The sequence below is a fragment of the Bremia lactucae genome, linkage group LG2 (assembly GCF_004359215.1).
Source record: "Bremia lactucae strain SF5 linkage group LG2, whole genome shotgun sequence".
Lineage (NCBI taxonomy): Eukaryota > Oomycota > Peronosporomycetes > Peronosporales > Peronosporaceae > Bremia > Bremia lactucae.
In genome coordinates, this window is record NC_090611.1 from 418048 (window position 1) to 439371 (window position 21324).

Consider the following 21324-nt stretch of genomic DNA (forward strand, 5'->3'; position numbering starts at 1 on the left):
TGTACGGGTCGGCGTCATCGTCCGACCCGGTGGCAACTTTAGAGGTCTCCGGTTCTCCCGGGGCCCAATCCGCCAAAGCTATTGTTCCGGCACGACACTCAAAGAGTTGTTCGTGACGTTGTATAAGTCGTCTGATCTTCTTGTTGTGTTGTTGTGGAGTCATCTTGAGATAACTCCATTAATAATGACAATTCCAGTGATGTAACCTTGTATTACTAGGTATGAAGTGATCGTAAAGATCACTTCGAGAGCACTCTTCGCACCAATGCTAACATTAGTTAAAGGGCGAGGGGCCACAATATATATATTCGCTGCGATTTGCTACCGAAAAGCAATTCTGGTTGTCTTCTAAAGGCAACTTATGTTGTTATATTGGTATGGAAAATGTGCGTTGAAAAACACTGTTCGGCTCATCCAAGCTTTAAAAACCTGGTGCAGACGAAAACGAGTTCTTTATCGATGCCTTGTTTCGGCACTGATCTAAATTATCGATGGCACACTGGCAAGCGTGATAAGGATGTAACTTCTTTATTTCAAGCTTAGGAAACATTCATATAGAATGTGCAAAGCGCATTGACAAACTGGATATTTTCTCTGACCGAATAGTTCAACGGTCCGAAGTCGGTGCACGCTATAATCTGCATATTTGTTTAGAGAGGCAGGTTTACCTTGCTTCTCGTGGGGGCCCTGTCTAGGCTGCTTATTGGGTGCAATCCATGTCCCTAGGGAGGCGTGCTTCCTGAAATACCCTCATTGGAGGACGTGCATCTCTTCTGAGATGCGCGAAGGGATTTCTGACTTAAAATCCTTTTACGAGCGCGCGAAGTGCTCGTCTTTCGATGGACTTCGACCTATAGGATGGGTCTCGTCATACTGTTGGACGAGGCCCGGAACGTCTGTCATTAATTGGGAGCAAGGTTTCGAACTATCATTCCGGGGATGTATCCTCGCCATCGAACGAGATAACTCGTTCGGACCCGCTTCACCTCGCAGTGGTTCAAAAAATGTTCAACTAAAAAGCGCTTGTCACCATCCGAGTCCTTTAATGGATATGGAGGATAAATCGGGTTCGACTGACTCGTTGGACCCGACTATTAATTAACATGTCGCATCTTCCGGCACTTGCGGGAGGACGTTGATCATAAACATCCCCGTGCGGATTTAATCCTTATGATGACGCTAGAATTTTTTTGATGTAAAATTTTATTCAGTTGCTATCCTTATTATTATTTTTGATTAGAAGCTGTGTTTGTTTTTCCTTGGGGCGCATCAAACCCTTCACGACGAGCTAGCGACAGCTCGTCATGAGATTACATCCTAGAAGGATGAAGTGAAACGTCTGGTTTGAAACTTTCAGTCTCCAAACGACCACATTTGTTACCCATAATAAATGGGATTTAAGTAACTAACTAATTTAAAAATTAGATAAAACGGTATTTTTTTTTTACCCATAAAGTAAATGTACCACAAGAACGGTTCTCCAACCGATGACATAGTACGTCCGACGTAAATGTAGGATTCGCACGTACCCTACGAGGCAGCTCAATCGTGAACGCATTGCCTTAGCGGTGCAGTACACGGAACGGGGTGCACATTACACTTTATTTGCGCTTTTAAATTGGCCACGGGGGTTGGCAACCGATATCAAACTTTTTCCATGACCGTGCTGGCGCGTCACAGATTAAATATGCATATTTATCGAATTTACGAGTTCAAAGGTTTCGAAGAATTATTAAGAAATAATACAATGTATCAGCCAATAACTCTCGTTAGGCTACATGTATTGGGCTTTTTTAAATAATAAGTCCCTTCATACTTACTACAAACGAGAATTCGTTTTGGTGGAATACTGCCTGTCAAGTTCGACACACCAAATGGCAAGCCATGCACGTTTTTCAGCTTCACAGTCTTGCGAGATCCGTTCATAAAGAGCATTTTTCAATTGACGCAACACAACGGGATTGCTACCGAATTGCGCGATGAGCTGTTCAACTTCCACCGCTGTGGCTTTTAAAATCGTCATAGGCGCCATTTTTAGTAACTCGAACACCAACCCTGCAAGATACATGCCATTCGTTTCGTTGGCATTAGCGGGTTTGATAGAATTTGCAGGAAGTCCATCGATCTCAAGAATGTCGGTCGCAACAGACGTTTTGACGAGCTTTATTTCTTCAGCTAATATTTCGATGCAGCGTTGACAGCACTTTTGAATTGCCCAGAGCGTCATCCGCTCAGCAGTCTCAACAGATGTATAATCCTGCTCCGATGGCAACATGAGTGCTTTCGAGTAAAATAGAGAGCCGAAAATGGTACCGCACACTTTTGTCAAATCATGAGAGCATGCCAAACTTGGATAGGCAGCAAGCGTGACTTGAAGGTAATAGGGAAAAATTGAATAAATTGGGAGTAATTGACCGAAACGTGCCAGACACAAACCAAGGAATTGATGCGCAAATGCATCCGCAGGCTCAAATACATTGAATAGGCTCAAAAAGACGATTGCAAGTGCGTCATCAATCAGTTCTTGGCACTGCATCAGAAGCACACGAATCTTACGTTGCATTACAAGACCTACAGCTAGCATCTGGCATCCAGCAACAATATCGGCTTCGATAATAATCTCAGTCATCACACGGGTTGTCGTAACACTTCGCAAAACAGGCGCTACAAGTGCATTCATAGACACTGTTGACTGCTCTAATTCTTCTTCCATTTGCTGTGTGATTGCTAACATGCACTTGTTCATATTCGGTGATGTACATGCTTCGCGGATGAACTCAATACGAGAAAGTGCGACAAAGACTCGCACAATATGGTGCGCAGAGTACGCTTTCAGCAGCGGTGCTACTCTGTTGTAAAATTGATTTAGAAACGCCACAATGTCTGATGAAGAAGCATTAAGCTTCTCATCGTGGGGCAAGGAATTAGCTGTCAGCTTGAGCTCATGTAAAACGCTTTGGCGAATGAGATCTTGCGACAGCGTAGTCTTCATCGCTTCCACTAAACAAATGTAATTTTGGCGCGAAGATTGATAAAAATTGATTGTCTCCTCGATACAGCTCTCCATCATTTGAAGCGAGTATTCTTGCAAACCTGCGCACGAGGAATCTAGCATTAAGGCCTCAACTTTACACCGGACATGATCAAAATGTTGTGATATTGCAACATCATCGTAGGGAATCAAGCGTGACGAGAGGAGTTTCAAATTGACAACCCGCAAAGCTGCGAATTGACACAATACAGCAACATTTCCAGATTCTACCAAAACAGCCAATGAATCCGAATCTTTGGCATCGTCAAGGTAGATGAGACCCTGCGCCATTGCAACAGCAGCGATGGGATGATGCGGCTGGGGAAAAGGATCACGTACCAGCTCTTTGACAGTAACAGCGCCTAATAGGCTGAGAAACTTTGCAGCGTCTCGAGCTTTCTTGGTAGAATTTGTCGAGCTCAAAATTAAAGCAATTACCGAAGTTTTTGGTGCATTGTTCGTTACATCTTCAGCTTTCAGCTCGACCGATACAAAGTCCAGCCACGCATCGACTAATGGCGAGTTATTTATAAATTGCTTATTGACATGTTTTCGAATAGGCGCGGCTACATTTGCGATAAAAATCATTTCATATCCAAGCATTGCATTTGCCATCCAATGCAGAAAAAAATCTACCAACTTCGGCATCGCTTTTGTTGCATGATCCACTGAAGCTCCTAACAGAGGCCTGACAACTGCTGCGTCCCAAAACCTGCAACTAAATGCCGCCTGGTTCTTCTTGTCATACTGTGTTTGCAATATCGGCAAGTCCCTTGGTGGCTGAATATTAATAAAAAAATCCACTTCAATCTCCAAGTGCTTCTCTATCTCACAATAGCGAAGCATGGACAGTTTGCAGCATAGCTCCACCCATAACATCCATAGCCGACCATTTATTGGCGTGTCTGTCGTCTGAAATAATCCGTGCAAATGCTCGACAACTTGTTGCAATTGCGCTGCGATAGCTTGCAGTACCGAAGCCACATCATGTCGGTATAGCCATGCTAACATGCAAGACATAGCCTCGACTACATCTTCAGGAGTCTCTGACGCTAGATTCTCGCAAGACGCACTTCTTAGTAAATGCAAAGACGACTCGATACTTTCCATATGGGCACTTTTCCACACCGTTTGAGCTTCCAGTACCAATTCCAAATTTGTTTCGTATCAGCCAATGATTGCGATTTAATAGAACTTGCCAGCACACAGGGAGCAAACTTGTATCTTGCGAGATTTACTACGAAGCGTGAAGCAGTCTGTCTACTGGGTCGAACAGTATATTTGCGTACGCAGTCTCGAACGATCTCATGATGGCTTTATCAAGTGTGACTGCTTTCGTTGAGTTTCTTAAGCTGCAGGCGCAACAGTACAGTGTGTTGATGCCCATCTTTGCTTTAGCACTTGCTCGTTTCATACACCTACGTCTGCGAGGTCCTCTTGACCAGCTGAATTTACATCGAGCACTGCGAAGCCAATTGACCATCGAAAGTAAACACTTCGAGCACGACAATGCCGTATCTCCCAGATTAATTATCCCCCTTGCTGAGGAATGGCATATTGTAACGGAAGATGGCGCAAAGGCTCATTCATTGGTTTATTACCCAACGGTGACGCCCGACACGCACAGATTGTTAGTGCTTGTCATACCGGGGAACCCTGGCGTCCCGTTTTATTACCTACCACTCATGCAAGAGCTTATGAAGAAGCATGGACAGCGTCATGAAATCCGATGTTTATCGCACTCCGGTCATTTCATGCCGTGGAAGAACAACGGACGCGCCTTTTCCTTGCAGGAACAGCTGGAGCACAAAGCATTTTATCTTAAGCAGCGTCTGCATGACGATCCATCTCTGCAATGCGTGCTGATTGGACACTCAATCGGGAGCTACTTTGCCCTAGACATTGCACGGCGATTCCCTCAACATATCGCCAAGTTGGTGCTTATGCAGCCGACAATTATGCAAATGGCTCAATCTTACAAGGGCAAGCAAATGATGCCGCTATTTAATCACTACGAGTATGGTGTAAAATTGGTAAAAGCCGTGGAGTTTTTAGTACCTCCTCTGCCACGTCGGTGGATTGTTCGCCGTGTGTTAGGATTTAAGACGCCGGAATTGCTGCAATTGGCCTCATTGTCGCTGGTCGACGCAAGTGTAATGCGCAATGTGTTGGGAATGGCTCAAAACGAATTAGAGGAGGTGACAGAGTTGGACAATAAACTAATCAAAAAGTTTGAGACCAAAATTCTGTTTGTCTACTCGACAGTGGATGAGTGGGTTCCTGCGGAGTTCGTGCAGAAGCTTCAAGTACTCTTTCCAAACGCGCAGCACCGCGTCGTGCTGCAGGCTCACGCGTTTATGATGGAAGCGAACGGAACGCGCGACATGGCTGCGCACATCTCGCAATGGATTGGCGACCTGCTCGATTGCAAACCGGTTGTGCGCGACAGTCGTGCCACAGGAGCTCACACTTGTGAATTAGCAATTTAACAGCTTCTTTTGTTTTTTTGTTTATGCAAGAAGTAATTTTATAGAAATTGTCAACGTATTTGCCACATTCAATTTCGGCAATAAAGAAAAACAAATTAGCGATTGCTATAATCCTACGTTTTTCTATACCTTCTATTCAGCAATCTATTTGCGAAATGGAAGCCTTCTTCCCTCTGATATAAAATGCATACTACAAACATATTTCATTTATTTCACGATAAGAAAATTTAATTTCTTTCAATTTCCAACCTTTATGTGCGAATCTATTTCACAGTGACCAGAAAATTGCTGGGAAAAAAGTTGTAATCTTGGCAAATACCTTGCGGGTAGCAATGATGATGCCACCGCGATCAAATATTATATTTGCGACCATTCTGGTTTCCCAAATGCTCCTGTTTGGAGTGTACTTGCAGTACTCGTTTACTCATGAGGACGGCTTAATAGGTGATTACCAATTAAATTCCAATTCGCTACGTCGCTGCATCTCCACCGCGCATCGAGACGCTCGTTATGTTAAACAAGGAATGTGTATCTACTCGAGCCAACGGCTTCATGCTCTGCAAGACCTGGTTTACTCAGTGAAGGTCATGTTAGAAAACGCGGACGTGATTTACTGGATAGATAGCGGAACTCTTCTGGGGGTCTACAGGGCCCGTCAGCTCGTGCCATGGGATTACAATGCCGATTTCGGAATCACTATGACTGGGTTGGAGTATCTACGCACCACCAATAAGGAACAGTTAGAGGTTCCAGACGGTTATGAGCTGACAGTATTTAACAGCTCACTGTACGAGGTCGGCGACACGTCGCCAGCTATTCCGGTAAGATTCGTAGATATGAAGTTTGGTTTGTATGCCAATATCTTCGCGTTCAAGGAATTCAAGGGTTTATTTAAGGACAACATTAAACCGGCCGCTGCGCTAGAAATTGAGGACGATACCGTGGGAGATGGAGCTATTATTGAGAATCTCATGGGACCTGATCCGTCTGGAATCTGGCAGCGATGCGCTCACTGTCAGTATGTTGATGAAGATGAAGATAATGTCGAAACTAAAGCATCGAACGCATTAATGTTGAAACACTTCAAGGTGCCACGTGATTGGATTTTTCCATTGCGAACATGTAAGCTGGAGCTATTTGAAGTCATGTGCCCTGCCCAAATCGCTCCATATCTTATGATTATTTTTGGGAATAGATTCCTGACTCCAGAGCTGTGGGAGTAGATTTGTGCTTCCATCTCGCCAGTCAATTTATTTAATTGCTTTCTTTAATGAGTTGCTAGTTCTTCATGACGCAGATGTGAGATGGTTGCTTCTGGGATTGTTATGCATTTGGTTTCATCGCCACTGATGCCAAAATGACTTTGCATCAGTTCGAAGCAACTCAGCGATTGGTGAGGCTTTTTAAGTGCGCGATGTTGTGGCGTTTGTATAAAAACATTGAATTAAGCGCCTTCGACATTTATTTGCAAAGTCAGCTGCGTGTGCTGTCCTCTACGGCGTCTATAAACATTTGTACCATATAACATTCTGCGGCACAAGCATTTGCTAATGACTTGCGTGCCTGCCAAGTCATCATAAATTGCGTGCCTGCCAAGTCATCATATATTGCTTGTACCAGCAATCGTGTGGATCGTAGAGCAACTAAACGGTCAACTGTGTTGAAACGATGAGCTTTCAGTTTTCTGGTGGCAAATTTGTTTTTCAATTTTAATCCTAAGCTTTGTTACATTTACGATAGTTTAAAAAAGCATGGCTATGATAACGTTGTCAACGAAATGTTCATCCAACTTAATTTTAGCTAAGCGCAAGTTATGCATGATTTTTTCAAGCAGCCAAAAAAAACTAGCTTAAAAGGGTCATACAGGTGTGGGAGATAATTATGAAACAGCAAAAGCTCATGCTCGGACCGAGCGACCGTTTCTATGAAAATTGGCGTAGTTGCAAGCGTCAATATAGCCAGTGAAGATTTGAAAGCTTGTCGACAAAACAACGCTTGATCTGAATATTCGTATCCTTTGCCCATGCGAGATGATTGCTCTCGTCATGTGATTGGTTGGTAAGGCAATTATAAAAGTTACGTATTAATTTGTCAAGTATACATATAATGGCCAACGTCGGCGGCGGGCGTGTTCTCGTCGGTGAAGATAGTGAAGAAGACGACGATGACGAAGAAGGTGATACTCAACAAATTTGTAATATTTAAAGTGATTCCAACCTCATGCGAATCCTTTGTATTACATTAGAAATGAATTTCCACCTTGACGGCTTCGGCTTGCAGTCGTCTTCAGTTGCTCCTCGCTTTGCTCTCCAAGCTGATGGACCACATTCAGCAGCAGTAGGTGGTAAGGTTGATGAAAGGAGCAATGAAGAGGAAAAAGCAGTGTTGTTGAAAGAAGAGGTGGAGAAAGAGATCAAGGAGCACGGAGAAGAGCAAAAGGATGAAGAGCAGACCAAGAACACAATAGGCCAGAGTCCTGAGTCCAAATTGACATCAACAAAAGTCGCTGGGCTAAATGATAGCAACAATCTGTGGCAAATCGACCAATCAATCAATGGCATCGAGATTATGAGCAATGCGTTCGTTAAAACAGTGCAGCCATCACTGGACGCGACAATCTATCGAATAGCCGATTTAAAGGAGAGTCAGCAGGTATGGCATGTACAAAAAGCGCGTTAAAAGGTAGTTTAGTGTTGCTTATTATGTTGCTGGTGTAGCAATTGCTGGAGATGCTGATTGAGCAAAACAATGGATTGAGATCGAAAAGGCAACTCGAGGACGCAGCTGTAGTATTGCAAAAATTACCGCTGTACATTAAAAAGGTGCAAAAGATCAAGGCAGCGATGCAAGAGATCTCAGTTAGCTCAGAAAAAATGAAGCGTCGGGTCGAAGGCCTTCGAATTGATGCGCAATCTTGTACGTTTCTTTCTCCCAAACAAACCTCATTTTTTGGTTGTTTATGGTGCTTTTTAATGCGCATGCTTCCCAGATGCCATCAAAAAAGAGAATGAGCGTGACAAGCAGTCGCAATGGAATAAGTTGTATGCTGCTAAGAATACTGGAGCTTCGTCTCGCTGATAAGGCGATTGCGTATCTTTTCATATTGCTGGTCGTCGTTGAAAGTGTAGTGGACCAGCGGCAATTCCATTATTGCAAAACTCCCATCATGCTCGCGCTCGTAATGGTGAACATTTAGTTGTTTGCGCTAGGGTGGAAGGTTAATAAATTCCCGGATCTTGGCGCAAAGGTCAAATTCACGGCGACAACTACTGTAGGAAGTAGAGAATGATCTTATGGATTTTTCATTTACGGCGGACTTGCATGATCAGATCTGAGAAAGTGAGTACCGTTACATAGCTCCCCGTTGCTAAACAGGTTTCACATCAAAAAAAATTGCATAAGCCTTTCAATATTGCTTTAAAGTAGCATCATTTTATAATTGAATTCGTCACATTAGTTTTTTATTTTGTAGCACATATATCCGAGAACAGAATCTAACCAATCATAAATAGAAGGGCAAGTCCGGTGTAACCGTGAATACCGATCACAAAATAAAGGCCCCGAGAAGTTAATAACTCTTCGCAATTCGTACAGCCAGCAAAAATCTAATAGATCTTGGTGTGTAGCTTTCCTGTATATTTTGCAATTTTGAAAATGTCTTCCGTTATCTAAGGCGAATCTTTCGTATCGTCGTGGCATTTAAAGTAATATGGCCATCACCGAAAAAGCGCACCTCTTGTCACGCAACCCCAGTAGCAGAGATGGCAACTACACGGCGATTAAGCCCTATGGTCCAGCCGTAACGCTCGCCATGACGCTTAATTATGTTATTGGCACGGGCTGTTTCGGTCTTCCTTACGCATTCATGAAAGGTGGCATCGTCCTTGCGCTTCTCCTGATGTCTGTGGGTATTTTGGGCTCTATGATAACGATGAACTACACACTTGAGTCACTTGCACGTGCAGAAGGAGTATGTGCAGCCTCTGCCGGCGGTGGACCGCGTCATCAGATCACGCATCGAAAGTTTGACTTTGCTACCATCGCCGAAATGTTTGTGGGACGGCTAGGCAAAATTGTCGTACAACTTGTCATGGGCTTTTACTGTATCGGCTCACTCTGGTCCTACGCATCAGTATTTTCTTCATCCACTGCTTCAATCTTCTTCTCGTTTGTGCTGGGTGAGTCATGTGACGTGTACGGCGCCAACCCGTCCAGTGGCTGCTTGAACGGCTATTATGTGTTTATGGCCATCTTTTCAGTCATCGTTCTATCCATGGTGGTGATGGATATTAGCGATCAAGCTATAGCGCAGAAGTTTCTTTCTGTGTACCGTATTGTAGCCTTTGCACTCATGCTACTGACTATGGCAATCAAGGTGACGAGCGATGGGGGTACACTTGTAGCATCTCGGTACGATACAATTGGTTCAGTAAACTGGGGGAACTTTGGGAAGGCTTTTGGTCCAACGCTTTTGGCCCTCAACTGCCAGTATAACATGCCAGATGCGCTGCAGCCGCTGTCTCCCAAATCTAAGGCACGCTTGGTGGCATTTTCTGCGCTTTTGATTGCTGGCACTTGCTATCTGCTTGTGGGTCTCTTGGGTGCGCTATCGTTTGATACGATTAATCCACTAGCTACGCTTATGTGGAGTTCGTACACTGGATGTGGAAATGGGTGGCAGCAATGTGAGTTTACGAACCCTGTGGGGATTTGCGTGCAATTGATTGTTCTACTCTTCCCAGTAATTAATGTCGTGTCAGCGTATCCCATGGTAGGAGTCACTGTTGGTGACAACATGCTGATGTCGTTTCCAAAGCACCTCACCGAGCGCTTTGGAAGAAACGTCACGCGGCGTATGTGCCGCCTTTCAGTGGCAGCGCCGCCCATTTTGTTCGCTGTCGTATTCAAGCGTTTGGATTTTATCTTTGCCATCGCAGGACTATTTGGGTTTTTACTTGGGCTGACAATTCCGTGTTGGTTTCAAATTATTGGCAGTCGGTATTGTCAACGAGTGTGGGGAAACCCTGGCGCAGCAATTACTGAGTTTACCCAACCATTTGTGAGCTCAATCCCGTTTGCCACCGTCTTGCTCGTGCTCACGTTTGTTATTACCGCAGTTGCAATTGCCACTTTAAATACTTGAACCAGAAAAGTGTATATGAATGTCGTAAGAAATAAAATATCCTTCAGATTACGCTTTTGTTCGTCAAGATTCTTTATTTGAACGTAAAAAACGCCGCTTTTGAATGCGGCATCTGACTATTTTCATTTCTGCTGTTTCCTTGTTGTCAATGGACTTGTAGTATCAAGTACATGCCTAAATATACCAGCGATTTCGGCAACATTTGGTCGAGGTCAAGATCTGATTCACTCACAATGCATTTCATCATTTTGCTGCATAATCTTTACGTAGCTTCAACATCGAGTGACGAGCAGCAGTGCGAAAATATGCGCGATAAGATGATCAATACAATCAAAACGGGTTTGGGTAGCCGGAAGCACAAGGTGACCATAGTTTTCGCGGAACGTCGGTACTATGCTGGTTTTACCAATTTTAACTATTATTTTTAGCCTTTTTTATAACCGGTTCAATTTTGTGCCTTTAATTTCTGATCATGTAACGGGCATAAATATTACAGGAAGGCGCTAGCGAGCGCTCACTTTCGCTATTGAGCGCGAACGCTAGCTTTTGATAACCTGTACGTCTCTTTGATTGGTCGAAATGGTACTATACTATTTCAAAAACATGAAATGAGCAACAAAGAATCAATCAAAGAGCGCGTATTTACCACCTTCTATCATGCTCGCGCAGCTGTGGACGCGTGTATGAAGGACGGGGGCTTTGTTTTGTCCATTAGAACAAACCGACGTGTAGGTAATAAGAAAGACGGTGATATTAAAGCTGCTGTTCTGAAATGCTCTTACGCGGGGAAGGCAAAGCAGTTGGCTCCTGGTGTTCAGCGTAAGCGTGTCACTGCAATTCGTAGCAATGGGTGTGCCTTCTCTTGCTCATCGCCAGGCGAAAGGCAATGGAAGAGACATAGGAAAAAACAGTCTGGACAGTGAAAAAAACAGTCAATCTTCACAACCACGACCCTTTCGCCGAACCTTCTGCACATCCCAGAAATCGTGCCGTGAATGCAGAACAGCAACAAAAGGTCATTCAGCTGTCTATCCCCAGACTCAAACCCAGGCGAATTGTTAGCATCCTGCAAAAGTGAGGAGGTCACGATTACCTCGCGACGTGTACAATCTCAAGCAGGCAGAGCGCTCGCGTATCCTTGCCGGTCGTTCTTCATTCCAGGCATTACTTGACAGCCTCGAAAGCAGCTAAAATGCACCATATTATACTCAGTTTGCTGCAGAGATACGGCTTACGCATCTCTTTATGGTCTCCTTATCCGCCAAGGAGATATGCAGCAAGTTTTTGGCCGCCAATGTATGGTTGATTGACTTAACCTACAAAACTAATCGGTTTGGCTTGCCCTTGCTGCATATTGTAGGTGTTGCCTTCACTGCTCAAACATTCACGTTCGCATACTGCTTTATGGGCGCGGAGAGGAGGAAAACTACACGTGGGCAATACAATTGGTAAAGCAGGTGCTTCAAACATTCTTTGCCTCACCAACAACTTTTGTGACGGATCGGGAACTCGCCCTGATGAATGCTCTTGATACTGTCTTTGAAAGACTTCGATCAACATTGGTGGCTAGTTCAACCTCCTCGTGCAGCGGCAGAAGCAGCAGCAGCAGTGCCATCAATTGATGACAAACTCAAGCGACTGTGAATGGAATGGAATGACGCTCCAGTTTACCGCCGAATGGTGATCCTTGACCACCTTAACACTCTCCCTCAGGCCAATGTCTTCAATCCTGCGGACATCCGCAGTCGTGGTCGGCCGGTGGGCTCTCTCGGGAGACTTTCTACGATCACAACACGCAATTCATCGCATTTTGAAGTAGTTGAAGAGTCACTGAAACCACGTAGAAGGTGCAGAAGGTGTCGGCAGGTGGGTCACAATAGCAAAAGCTGCCGTCAACCTCCTGTCACATCGTCGCAATCCGTGCTGGTACCAGAATCATCGACAGCACCTCAGCCGCCGTCGATCTGGATGTTTTGATCCAATATGGACGTCGTTATCGGTAGCTCGGTAGCGTTGACGCTGGAAGTTCGTAGTTTTGTAAGATATGAAAAAATGTAGCCGGAAAAACATGTAAATGAATGGGAAATGCGGTGGAGTGATATCTAGAAATCTACAAACATCTATTTTCTGTTTATACACCACTCCACCTCGCTGTACAGCTGTATTTGGCGGAAGGTCTCAGGCTTTGAGTGGTTAATTTTCGTAAATGATGTTTGCCTGAGCCTACCATGACCGGTTTTTCAAATTTCCGGCCATTTTACTCATTGTAGATTTTTGCCAATTAAAACCGCAGTTTATTATATAACCATTTCGACCAATCAAAGAGACGTACAGGGTTCTATAAGCATGGGTGCGCGCTCAATAGCGAAAAGTGAGCGCTCACTAGCGCCTCCCATTGTATAACCTGTAAGAGGAAAAATATCAAATAGATATCAGGTAGCTTCTAACCGGACACTTCCCCTTCTTCTCACATATGTATCAATTTAAAAAAAAAAACACTCGCTTTTCTCACATATATTTCATATTTAAATATAAGAGAAAAGTTTGCACACACCTCCCCAGTTTCCGTCTAATATAATGTACGAATAATCTCACCGCCAACACCATTATTCCTGCTACCCTACCACGTTTTCGTCGAATTTTGGCAGAAAGTGCTGAGTTTGTTCTGGGAGGTTGATTTCCAGCGGCGATTTTTTCTTGTGTGCAATCTGGAAAGGATAAACCCATAGAACTTTTTGTAGTTAGTACCTTGTGATGTTTTGGTTTGCTGATGTGTTAGGCAGCGTTTCGGTATTGGTCTAGGGACATGCGTCGACAACAGTTCCGACCGATGAGTAATTAAGCATGACTGCTGAAACTATCGCTGATTTATATCAAGGAACTTGAACTTCGATTAAACAACTGTAACGGGGTGTATCGTTAGATAAAATTAACTCTTAAAAGGTTATTAATTAATATATTATCTTAAAGGTAGAGAATATTACTTTACATGGTAATATTCTAAAAGCTTATCCATTGGTAGATATAGAACATTACATCTACTTTCTCCGCGGTCCAGTCAGTGCTGGACGCGCGCAAAGAGAAAGACAGATAATACTTTTTGTACATGTTTTGTATTAGTTCAGAATTAAGTAGTATGAGTAGATATACAAGAAGAACTTAATCATCTTTAAAGCAAGTGTCTTAAAGAGAAGATTTCCCTCTGCACGTACTAAGGTACGTGAAGTGACGTGAGGCACCACTCGCACTGAGGCAGTGCGAAGTGGACTTGTACTGAAGCAGTACAAGTCGGCAGTGCCCCGTTACATCTGGGAGCACTTTGTAGTCCGTCCAATGACCACAGTTCCATCATCTAACATGGACATATAAAATGATAATGGAAATACGCATCACGTTTCGCGTGATAGCTACTCCTTTCTAAGTAACATAGACAGGAGTGCGGTGGAACGAATGAGTTCGACCGTAGGGAACGATGCCATCTTGGCCATGCTGTCCGGTTTGGACAGAGATGCCCCCATTAAGCCATCGCCACGTTCATACAACATGAACTTGACGAGGCGAAGGAAAAGGTAGCCTTGCTCAATCAGCAAGGCTCTCAACAGGCATAACTGTTGAGGTTACATAAGGTACAGATCCCTGTACCTGGGATGACGCACACGCGTCGTCCCGAAACCTTAAAGATTTACATCTCTAAGTTTAGAAGAGTCGAAGAAGACTCCTTCTTAAGATGACTTTTCGAGTTGGACGATGCCATAAGGGCACGTCATATCGTCGACGAGCAAATGCAAGTCGCATTCGCTCAGTCAAATTTGGCAGGTCGTGCCACAATTTGGGCACTAGGCCTTAAGATGCGCGACCCATATGTCTTTGAGTCGCTAGAGGCTTTCAAAGCCCCGCTCAAACAGACGTTTGAACCGCCTAGGGCTGAGTTCAGAGCTCGTTCAGAGCTTCTGAAACTCAAACAAGGCAAGCGTGATGTTCACGCATATGCCCAGCACATACGACTCTTAGCGAGTTATATTACAAATAACCCAGTCCATGAACACACGTTAATAACGGTGTTCATGCAAGGTCTTACGGATGGTCCCGTAAAGACCCACATGTTCCGCTTAAAACTGGATACGCTTGAAGAAGCAATATTCGTTGCGGAACAGGAGGACTTTAGCTTGAGATGGGCTCAAGCTAGCCCGTCATCGTATCGTCCTCCAAGACGACACGAGTTAGGAAGTCCAGAACCCATGGACCTCTCTTACGTCGAAAGCGAGAGACCTCGCTTTTCAAGCAATAAGCGATTGCAAAATGCCATCGCTGCCAAAAATTAGGACACTACGCTCATGAGTGTAGTGCCCCACGCCCAGCACCGAAAGGTACTGAACGTAATTTTGGACCGTATGCAAAAAGGGCAACGGTCGCGGGTCCGACGTTGTTGCGAAATCGCAACAGCGAGGCGGACCGCCAAAAAACGGTCGGGGTCAGTAGGGGTGCAACGCCCTATTGATCCAGCAACCTCAAGAGAATTTGCAAATCTCTTGACGAAAGTTGCTCCAGACACACAATCATTATGTGTTTCTGCACCAGGTGATGAGGGATATGTCATCACCTTGAAGTTAAAAGTGACAAATGATTTGTCACTCGGAGCCCTAGTGGGCTGCGGAGCGTCAAATAACTTTATTCTTCGCCAGTCACTAGAGAGTCTTAGGCTCAAATATGTTGAGCACGACATCCCTCCAACGAGGATGACGGTGCGTCTAGCGACAAACGCATCGATAAGAGTAATGAAACGCGTAGTGAAATTTCACTACACTTTAAAAGATATACAGTACGATGATGATCACCATTTTAAATATTATTCGGAAATATTTCATCGTACTGGATTTGGATGACAAATTTGATGTCATCCTAGGACTACCTTGGCTCAGAAAATATGAGCTGAGGATCAGCTGGCGGCATCGATCCGTAAAGATGCCTGCCACTTGTTCATCAGATGGCCATCGAATGAACGTCTTGGAGCGTCCACAAGCGTGTGGATGTACTACGAGTGAGTGCGATGGCCTTACTTGAGGTACGGTCGTTAGTACAACTGCACATGATCACAGTGTGATTACTCATCACCTTGTGGAGTCAGCTGCCGGCTGCTCTGCGAATGCACGGCAGCGCCAAAGGTCCACTACTCGAATAAGTCGAGTGGATTGAGACATGAGTGTACGCCAAGCGGGCGACATTCAAGGAGTATACTGGTTGCCCTAAAGGGACAACACGATGATCCTAGGTCGAGTAGAGAGTCGACCGTAGAGGACCCGACTGTGATAGCGCAATCACTGTCGGAAGACGTTGGGGGAATAAGTCCCTACGTACTTGAGGAGATCTCCTCAAATAGTTAATGCTGAAGTGACTATACTTCAGCATCCCGAGAGATTGATCCCTCGGCAGCCTGTGGATATATCCCGGGAAGAAACCGAGACATTGAATGTCTTGGTCAATGACGGATCAAGAGTAGGCGCTTACACTTTTGACCTGTATGCGCCTCCGAAGTAAACTTCGGAGATAACTCAATTACCAACCCTAGAACCCAAGCGGTTCTTTAGAGATTGCATAGTAGTAAAATCAAGCAGATCTGCGTACTCGTCACAGACGACGATTACTTAACCGACATTCGGTCAGCGGTAACTTTTGCAGAGAACGAACGGGTTCTCAGCAGCTCATCGATGAACGAAAGTGTCCTTGATGTGAAGACTCGGATTGAGAGATACAGTACTCAATCTTGGGAGTCACTTAAGGGAAACCCTCTATATGAGGATTTAATAGAATTCAGGGATGTATTCCCTGAAGCAGTTCCATGCGAGTTGCATAAGGTTAAATGCACTCGACATGAGATCGAGCTCAAACCGGGCTCGAAGTACTGTGTCATGAAGCAGTGACCACTGCCTCGTGAACAAGTACTTGCGATCGATAATTCTTTACCGATCATTTAAAAGCGGGCCATGTAAGGGAGTCAACCTCCCCACATAGCAATCCGACCTTCTGTGTGCGAAACCACAGGAGGGTGGCGGATAGTGCACGCATTCAACAAACTGAACGCTGCAACAGTACCGGCTCAAACTCCGATACCTAGAAAAGACGTAATCATAGATGATGTGTCTAAAAGTACCATCTTTTCGTCATGGATCTGATGGATCGATTTTATCAGATCCTTATGGTTGAACGGGATATCCCGTACACAGCAGTGAACACTCTTCCTGGGATGCTCTGGGAATGGCTACTAATGCCCCAGGGTTTAGTAACGCCCCTACAACATTCAACAGATGCGTAACGAATCTGTTGAGACCAGAGCGAGAATTCGCACCGCGTTATTTTGACAATGTATTCGTCCATAGCCGGGCCATGGACGGAAAGACGGACGTGGAAGTTCATAACACTCTCGTTCGTCAGGTTATTACACTTATGCGAAAGCATAAGTTGTATGCAAATCTCAAGAAGTGAATATTCGCTGCAAGCGAATACCACTTCTTGGGTGCATCGTCGGTAAACACGGCACGCACCTGATCCCGAAAAGATCAAGGCAATCACCGACTGGCCACTTCCAGTCGATGTCAAGGGACTTAGAAAGTTCCTTGGTTTAGCGGCGTACTTGCACAAGTACTCTCGCAATTATGCAATCCTGGGAGTCACTTAAGACAAATCCTTTATACAAGGATCTGATTGAATTCAGGGATGTATTCCCTGAAACAGTTCCATGGAGTTGCCTAAAAAAAGAGCATCGACATGAAATCGAGCTCAAACCGGGCTCGAAGTACTGTGTCATGAAGCAGTGGCCACTGCCTCGTGAGCAAGTACTTGCGATCGATAAATTAATGCATCGATCGATTAAAAGCGGGCCATGTAAGGGAGTCAACCACCCCACATAGCACTCCGACCTTCTGTGTGCTAAACCACAGGAGGGTGGTGGATAGTGCACGCATTCAACAAACTGAACGCTCCAAAGCATAAGATGTACGCGAATCTCAAGGAGTGTGTATTCGCTGCAAGCGAAATACCACTTCTTGGGTGCATCGTCGGAAAACACGGCGTGCGCCCTGATCCCGAAAAGATCAAGGCAATTATGAATGGCCAGTTTCAGTCGATGTCAAGGGACTTAGAAAGTTACTTGGGCTAGCGGCGTTCTTGCAAAAGTACTCACGCAATTATGCCGAGATGACAGTTCATCTCTCTTGTCAGTTGAAAAAAAGACGAGAAATACTTATGTAACGCTGATTGTCAGCTTTCCTTTGAAGGTATCAAGCAAAGCTTGATGCAATCGCCAAGATGGGCGATTGCAGATCAAGACGGACCATTCCATGTGGTCTGTGATACCAGCGATTTCGCAATCGGCTGTGCGTTAATGCAATATGATGCAGACGGCGCGGAGGGCGTCGTCTATTGCCAATCGCGACAGCTGCAGCCAGCTGAACGCAATTACGCAGTGCATGACAAGAAACTCCTTACCATGAAGTATGCACTAGCTAACTTTAGGGCCTATCTCCTCGGAGATAGACCGTTCATCGTATATACGTACCATGCGTCATTACGCACGGCTGTTAATAGCCCACACCTTTCGCAAAGAATGGCGCGGTGGCTATCCTTCTTCGCGGAGTATAATTTTCCGCTAAATATAAACCAGGACGACTTAACGTCATCGCTGATGCATTATCACGCCGACCCGATTTCAAGCCGGCTGCGCATTCCAACAGTGGAAATAATCCAACTGTTGCAACACTTATTTCAAGCGTTCCGCCATTAATCCTGATTGATGACAAAAGAAAGCCTACGCAGAAAAAAGGACATTCTGCGTTTAATGGATCATGTGATGAATCCATCCGATAAATCTTTTAAAGATTTACCGGTTTTATATCGATTGTCATCCGATCGATACACAACAAGCAACGGCACTCCACGTATCGTCGTCCTAACTCACAATGATTTGCGCTTGAGCATCATGTATGAGTGTCACGATTCACCAACAAGCGGGCATCGTGGACGTGAGAAAACTTATATTACAGTAAGTCGCAAATTTTACTGGCTCCGCCAGTATCACTTCGTGCGCAAGTACATTCGTGCTTGCGAAGTATGTCAACAGGTGAAGCCTAGCCCTTCATCTTGGGCACCTCTCCAACCTCTACCACTTCCAGTAAAATGTTGGCAGTCCGTATCTATAGACTTCGTCTTCGGATTTCCCGAAACGATCACAAAAACAATGGAATCCTTGTTTTTGTAGACAGAATCCTTGTTTTTGTAGACAGGTTCAGCAAGATGGTACATCTTTTTGCAGTACCAGAGTCGATAACGGCTCCAGGCTGTGCCCGTGTCTTTATCGACACGGTATTATAACTCCACGGTTCACGGCGGGAGTTTTGGCAATCCGTATTCCAATCTCTCGGAACACGACTGAGTATGTCAACTTCTGATCATTCAGAGACAGATGGTCAGACGGAACGCGTAAATCGTGTTCTCGAAGAGATACTTCGAGGTTACGTCCAATCGTATCCGAATTGGAGCGAGTTTTTACGGATGGTCGAATTCGCCATCAATAACTCGGTGCATGCGTCTAGAACGCATACACCGTTCTTCGTGAATGGCTTCCGCCATCCACGCATACCCACCCAATTAGAGAGATCCTCTAAATTAAGGGAACGGTGGACTCGCACGAGCAAAAACTATTTCTGGCTCTAGCTCATCACGCGTCAAAGTTACCAACGACGCGAATGATGTCAATGGTGAAGCAATCGACATCGAAGATGAGAAAGATCTCATGGCAGTGCCCACAAAGCGCACTGGAAGAGACAAAACAAATGAGTCAGCAGAGGAATTTTTGATGGCTCGAGAACCAGTAATCCGGTTCGTACAGGATTCCATTGCTAACGCAGTGGACCGTAAGAAACGGAACACAAACGTGGAAGACAAAATGTTCTTTCATTTGAAATTATTGATCTAGTACTACTGTCTACGGTAAACTTATAGTCACTTATGTGGCTAGTAGTATACTACTATTCAAGTTCATTGGGCCTTTCCGTGTTCTGCATCGCAGAGGCAATGCGTGCACAATAGAATTGCCACGTAGCATGCGTCCGGATCTTACGGATTACGTTGGTCGGCTCCGCCCGTCATATCAGTACGCGGTCTCATTCGAGGATGGATCTGACCACCCTTTTCAAGAATCCCTAAACGCTATTTGTGGTCACGAACCAGATCCTTATGTTGAATCTGGAGATTCTCATGCCTGGTAAAATCCTCGAAACCGCGATGAGCGGATGACAGCTCATCACAAAGAGCGTGATATTTCCGTTCGTACTCCAACATGGAGAACGCACTCTTCGAACGGTCTTCCAACCGTTCGATATAGTGAGCCTGCACCGTCTGCTCTAACGAGCGACGCTTACCGCGCTCGTGATCAAGTCCCTCCTCCAAATTATGGAGGAAGCGATCGAGTTTGTCGATCTTCGACTCTAGATCCGACGCATGGGTCGGATCTAATTTTCCCTTCTCCGCCACAATTATTGGTGGATTCCCACAATTGTCACCGTTTCCTTGTAGAACGTATTCAAAGGGGCAGCGCACGAGTTATCTTGTTCGCTGGCGGTTATCCACCTTCACATGACAGCTGGGAGCCTCGTTCCCAGCTGTTGTTGACGTTAAGGGCCTCGTCCGTCAGTATGACGAGACCCATCCGATGGATCAGAAGGTCCATCAGAAAACACGCGCCCCTGGCGCTTGGAAATCAATTGCAAAACGTCAATCGCATCGCGCATCTCGGTAGAGATGCGAGCTCTTCCCTAGGGCGAAGAAAGGAATACACATCCCCTTTCATTCGTTTCGTGTTGTCAACACAACACGGACAGTCTCGTGACAACCGATGCAATTTAAACCTTTCTCCGGTTGGAGTTCGTTTCTCAAACTTAACGCGAATCGCGTTAAGTCTTTGAAGCCAGGCTTTGCGTCCAATGTCTTTGACATTGCGAATGAATGAACGCGCTCCAGGCTTGCATCAGCGAGGTTACATCTCGTTTGTGTTGCCACTGTACCATCGATGCTTAAGAAAAACATCGCGATAAAAATCTAACTCAGCGCGAAAGTTCTTCGCGCTGGGATCAAGACCATGTAGCTTTCTCGGTGTAGCGGAGCTACCTCGCTCCTAAAGTCAGAGGGAGACTTTCAGACTCAGAGAGTCACCTGGTTCTATTGAACTAATGGGTTTAACAACTCAGGGAGTCGTACAAGCTATTAAAGCTTAAGGAATCATAGTTCAAGGGATTCAGGGGTTCATAGAACCAAGTGGCAACTATTGCTTAAGAGAATATACCTTAGAAAGGCTTCTATCTCTTACAGATCAATGCGCAAGCCTTAGGAAGGCACTTGACGCTTTAAGATCAAAAGGGGAACTGCACTTTATTTAATTATTTAAATCTAAAAACCCTACCCTAGCTAATTAAAATAGATTTTGGCCGCCAGATTTATATCTGGCTGCGACCACATCTGGTACCCATAATAAGTGGGATTTAAGCAACTAACTATTTTAAAATTAGATAAAAGGGTATTTTACCCATAAAGTAAATGTACCACAACAACGGTTCTCAACTGATGTGTTCCCATTACATTCGCAATAAGTAAGCCTTAAATATTTACAGGCA

At 44.9% G+C, this 21324-nt stretch overlaps 5 protein-coding genes across 5 annotated transcripts; 4 read left to right on the forward strand and 1 right to left on the reverse strand.

Moving 5' to 3' along the window:
- Window positions 1-1819: 1819 nt before the first annotated feature.
- CCR75_003892 (uncharacterized protein) lies at window positions 1820-4141 on the reverse strand (the record flags this gene model as incomplete). The annotated part of the gene is made up of 1 exon (XM_067961983.1): window positions 1820-4141. The coding sequence occupies one exon, from the start codon at window positions 4139-4141 to the stop codon at window positions 1820-1822; it is 2322 nt and encodes a 773-aa protein (XP_067821686.1).
- A 200-nt stretch (window positions 4142-4341) lies between these two features.
- CCR75_003891 (uncharacterized protein) lies at window positions 4342-5520 on the forward strand (the record flags this gene model as incomplete). The annotated part of the gene is made up of 1 exon (XM_067961982.1): window positions 4342-5520. One exon carries the CDS (start codon window positions 4342-4344, stop codon window positions 5518-5520), a length of 1179 nt encoding a protein of 392 aa, XP_067822137.1.
- A 386-nt stretch (window positions 5521-5906) lies between these two features.
- On the forward strand, window positions 5907-6743 carry CCR75_003890 (uncharacterized protein; the record flags this gene model as incomplete). Its single annotated transcript, XM_067961981.1, has 1 exon — window positions 5907-6743. The coding sequence occupies one exon, from the start codon at window positions 5907-5909 to the stop codon at window positions 6741-6743; it is 837 nt and encodes a 278-aa protein (XP_067821684.1).
- Window positions 6744-7626: 883 nt separating this feature from the next.
- Window positions 7627-8970, forward strand: CCR75_003889 (uncharacterized protein; the record flags this gene model as incomplete). The annotated part of the gene is made up of 4 exons (XM_067961980.1): window positions 7627-7696; window positions 7766-8172; window positions 8238-8436; window positions 8510-8970. The coding sequence occupies 4 exons, from the start codon at window positions 7627-7629 to the stop codon at window positions 8596-8598; spliced, it is 765 nt and encodes a 254-aa protein (XP_067822102.1). The 3' UTR covers window positions 8599-8970.
- Window positions 8971-9229: 259 nt separating this feature from the next.
- CCR75_003888 (uncharacterized protein) lies at window positions 9230-10663 on the forward strand (the record flags this gene model as incomplete). Its single annotated transcript, XM_067961979.1, has 1 exon — window positions 9230-10663. The coding sequence occupies one exon, from the start codon at window positions 9230-9232 to the stop codon at window positions 10661-10663; it is 1434 nt and encodes a 477-aa protein (XP_067822101.1).
- Window positions 10664-21324: the final 10661 nt, after the last annotated feature.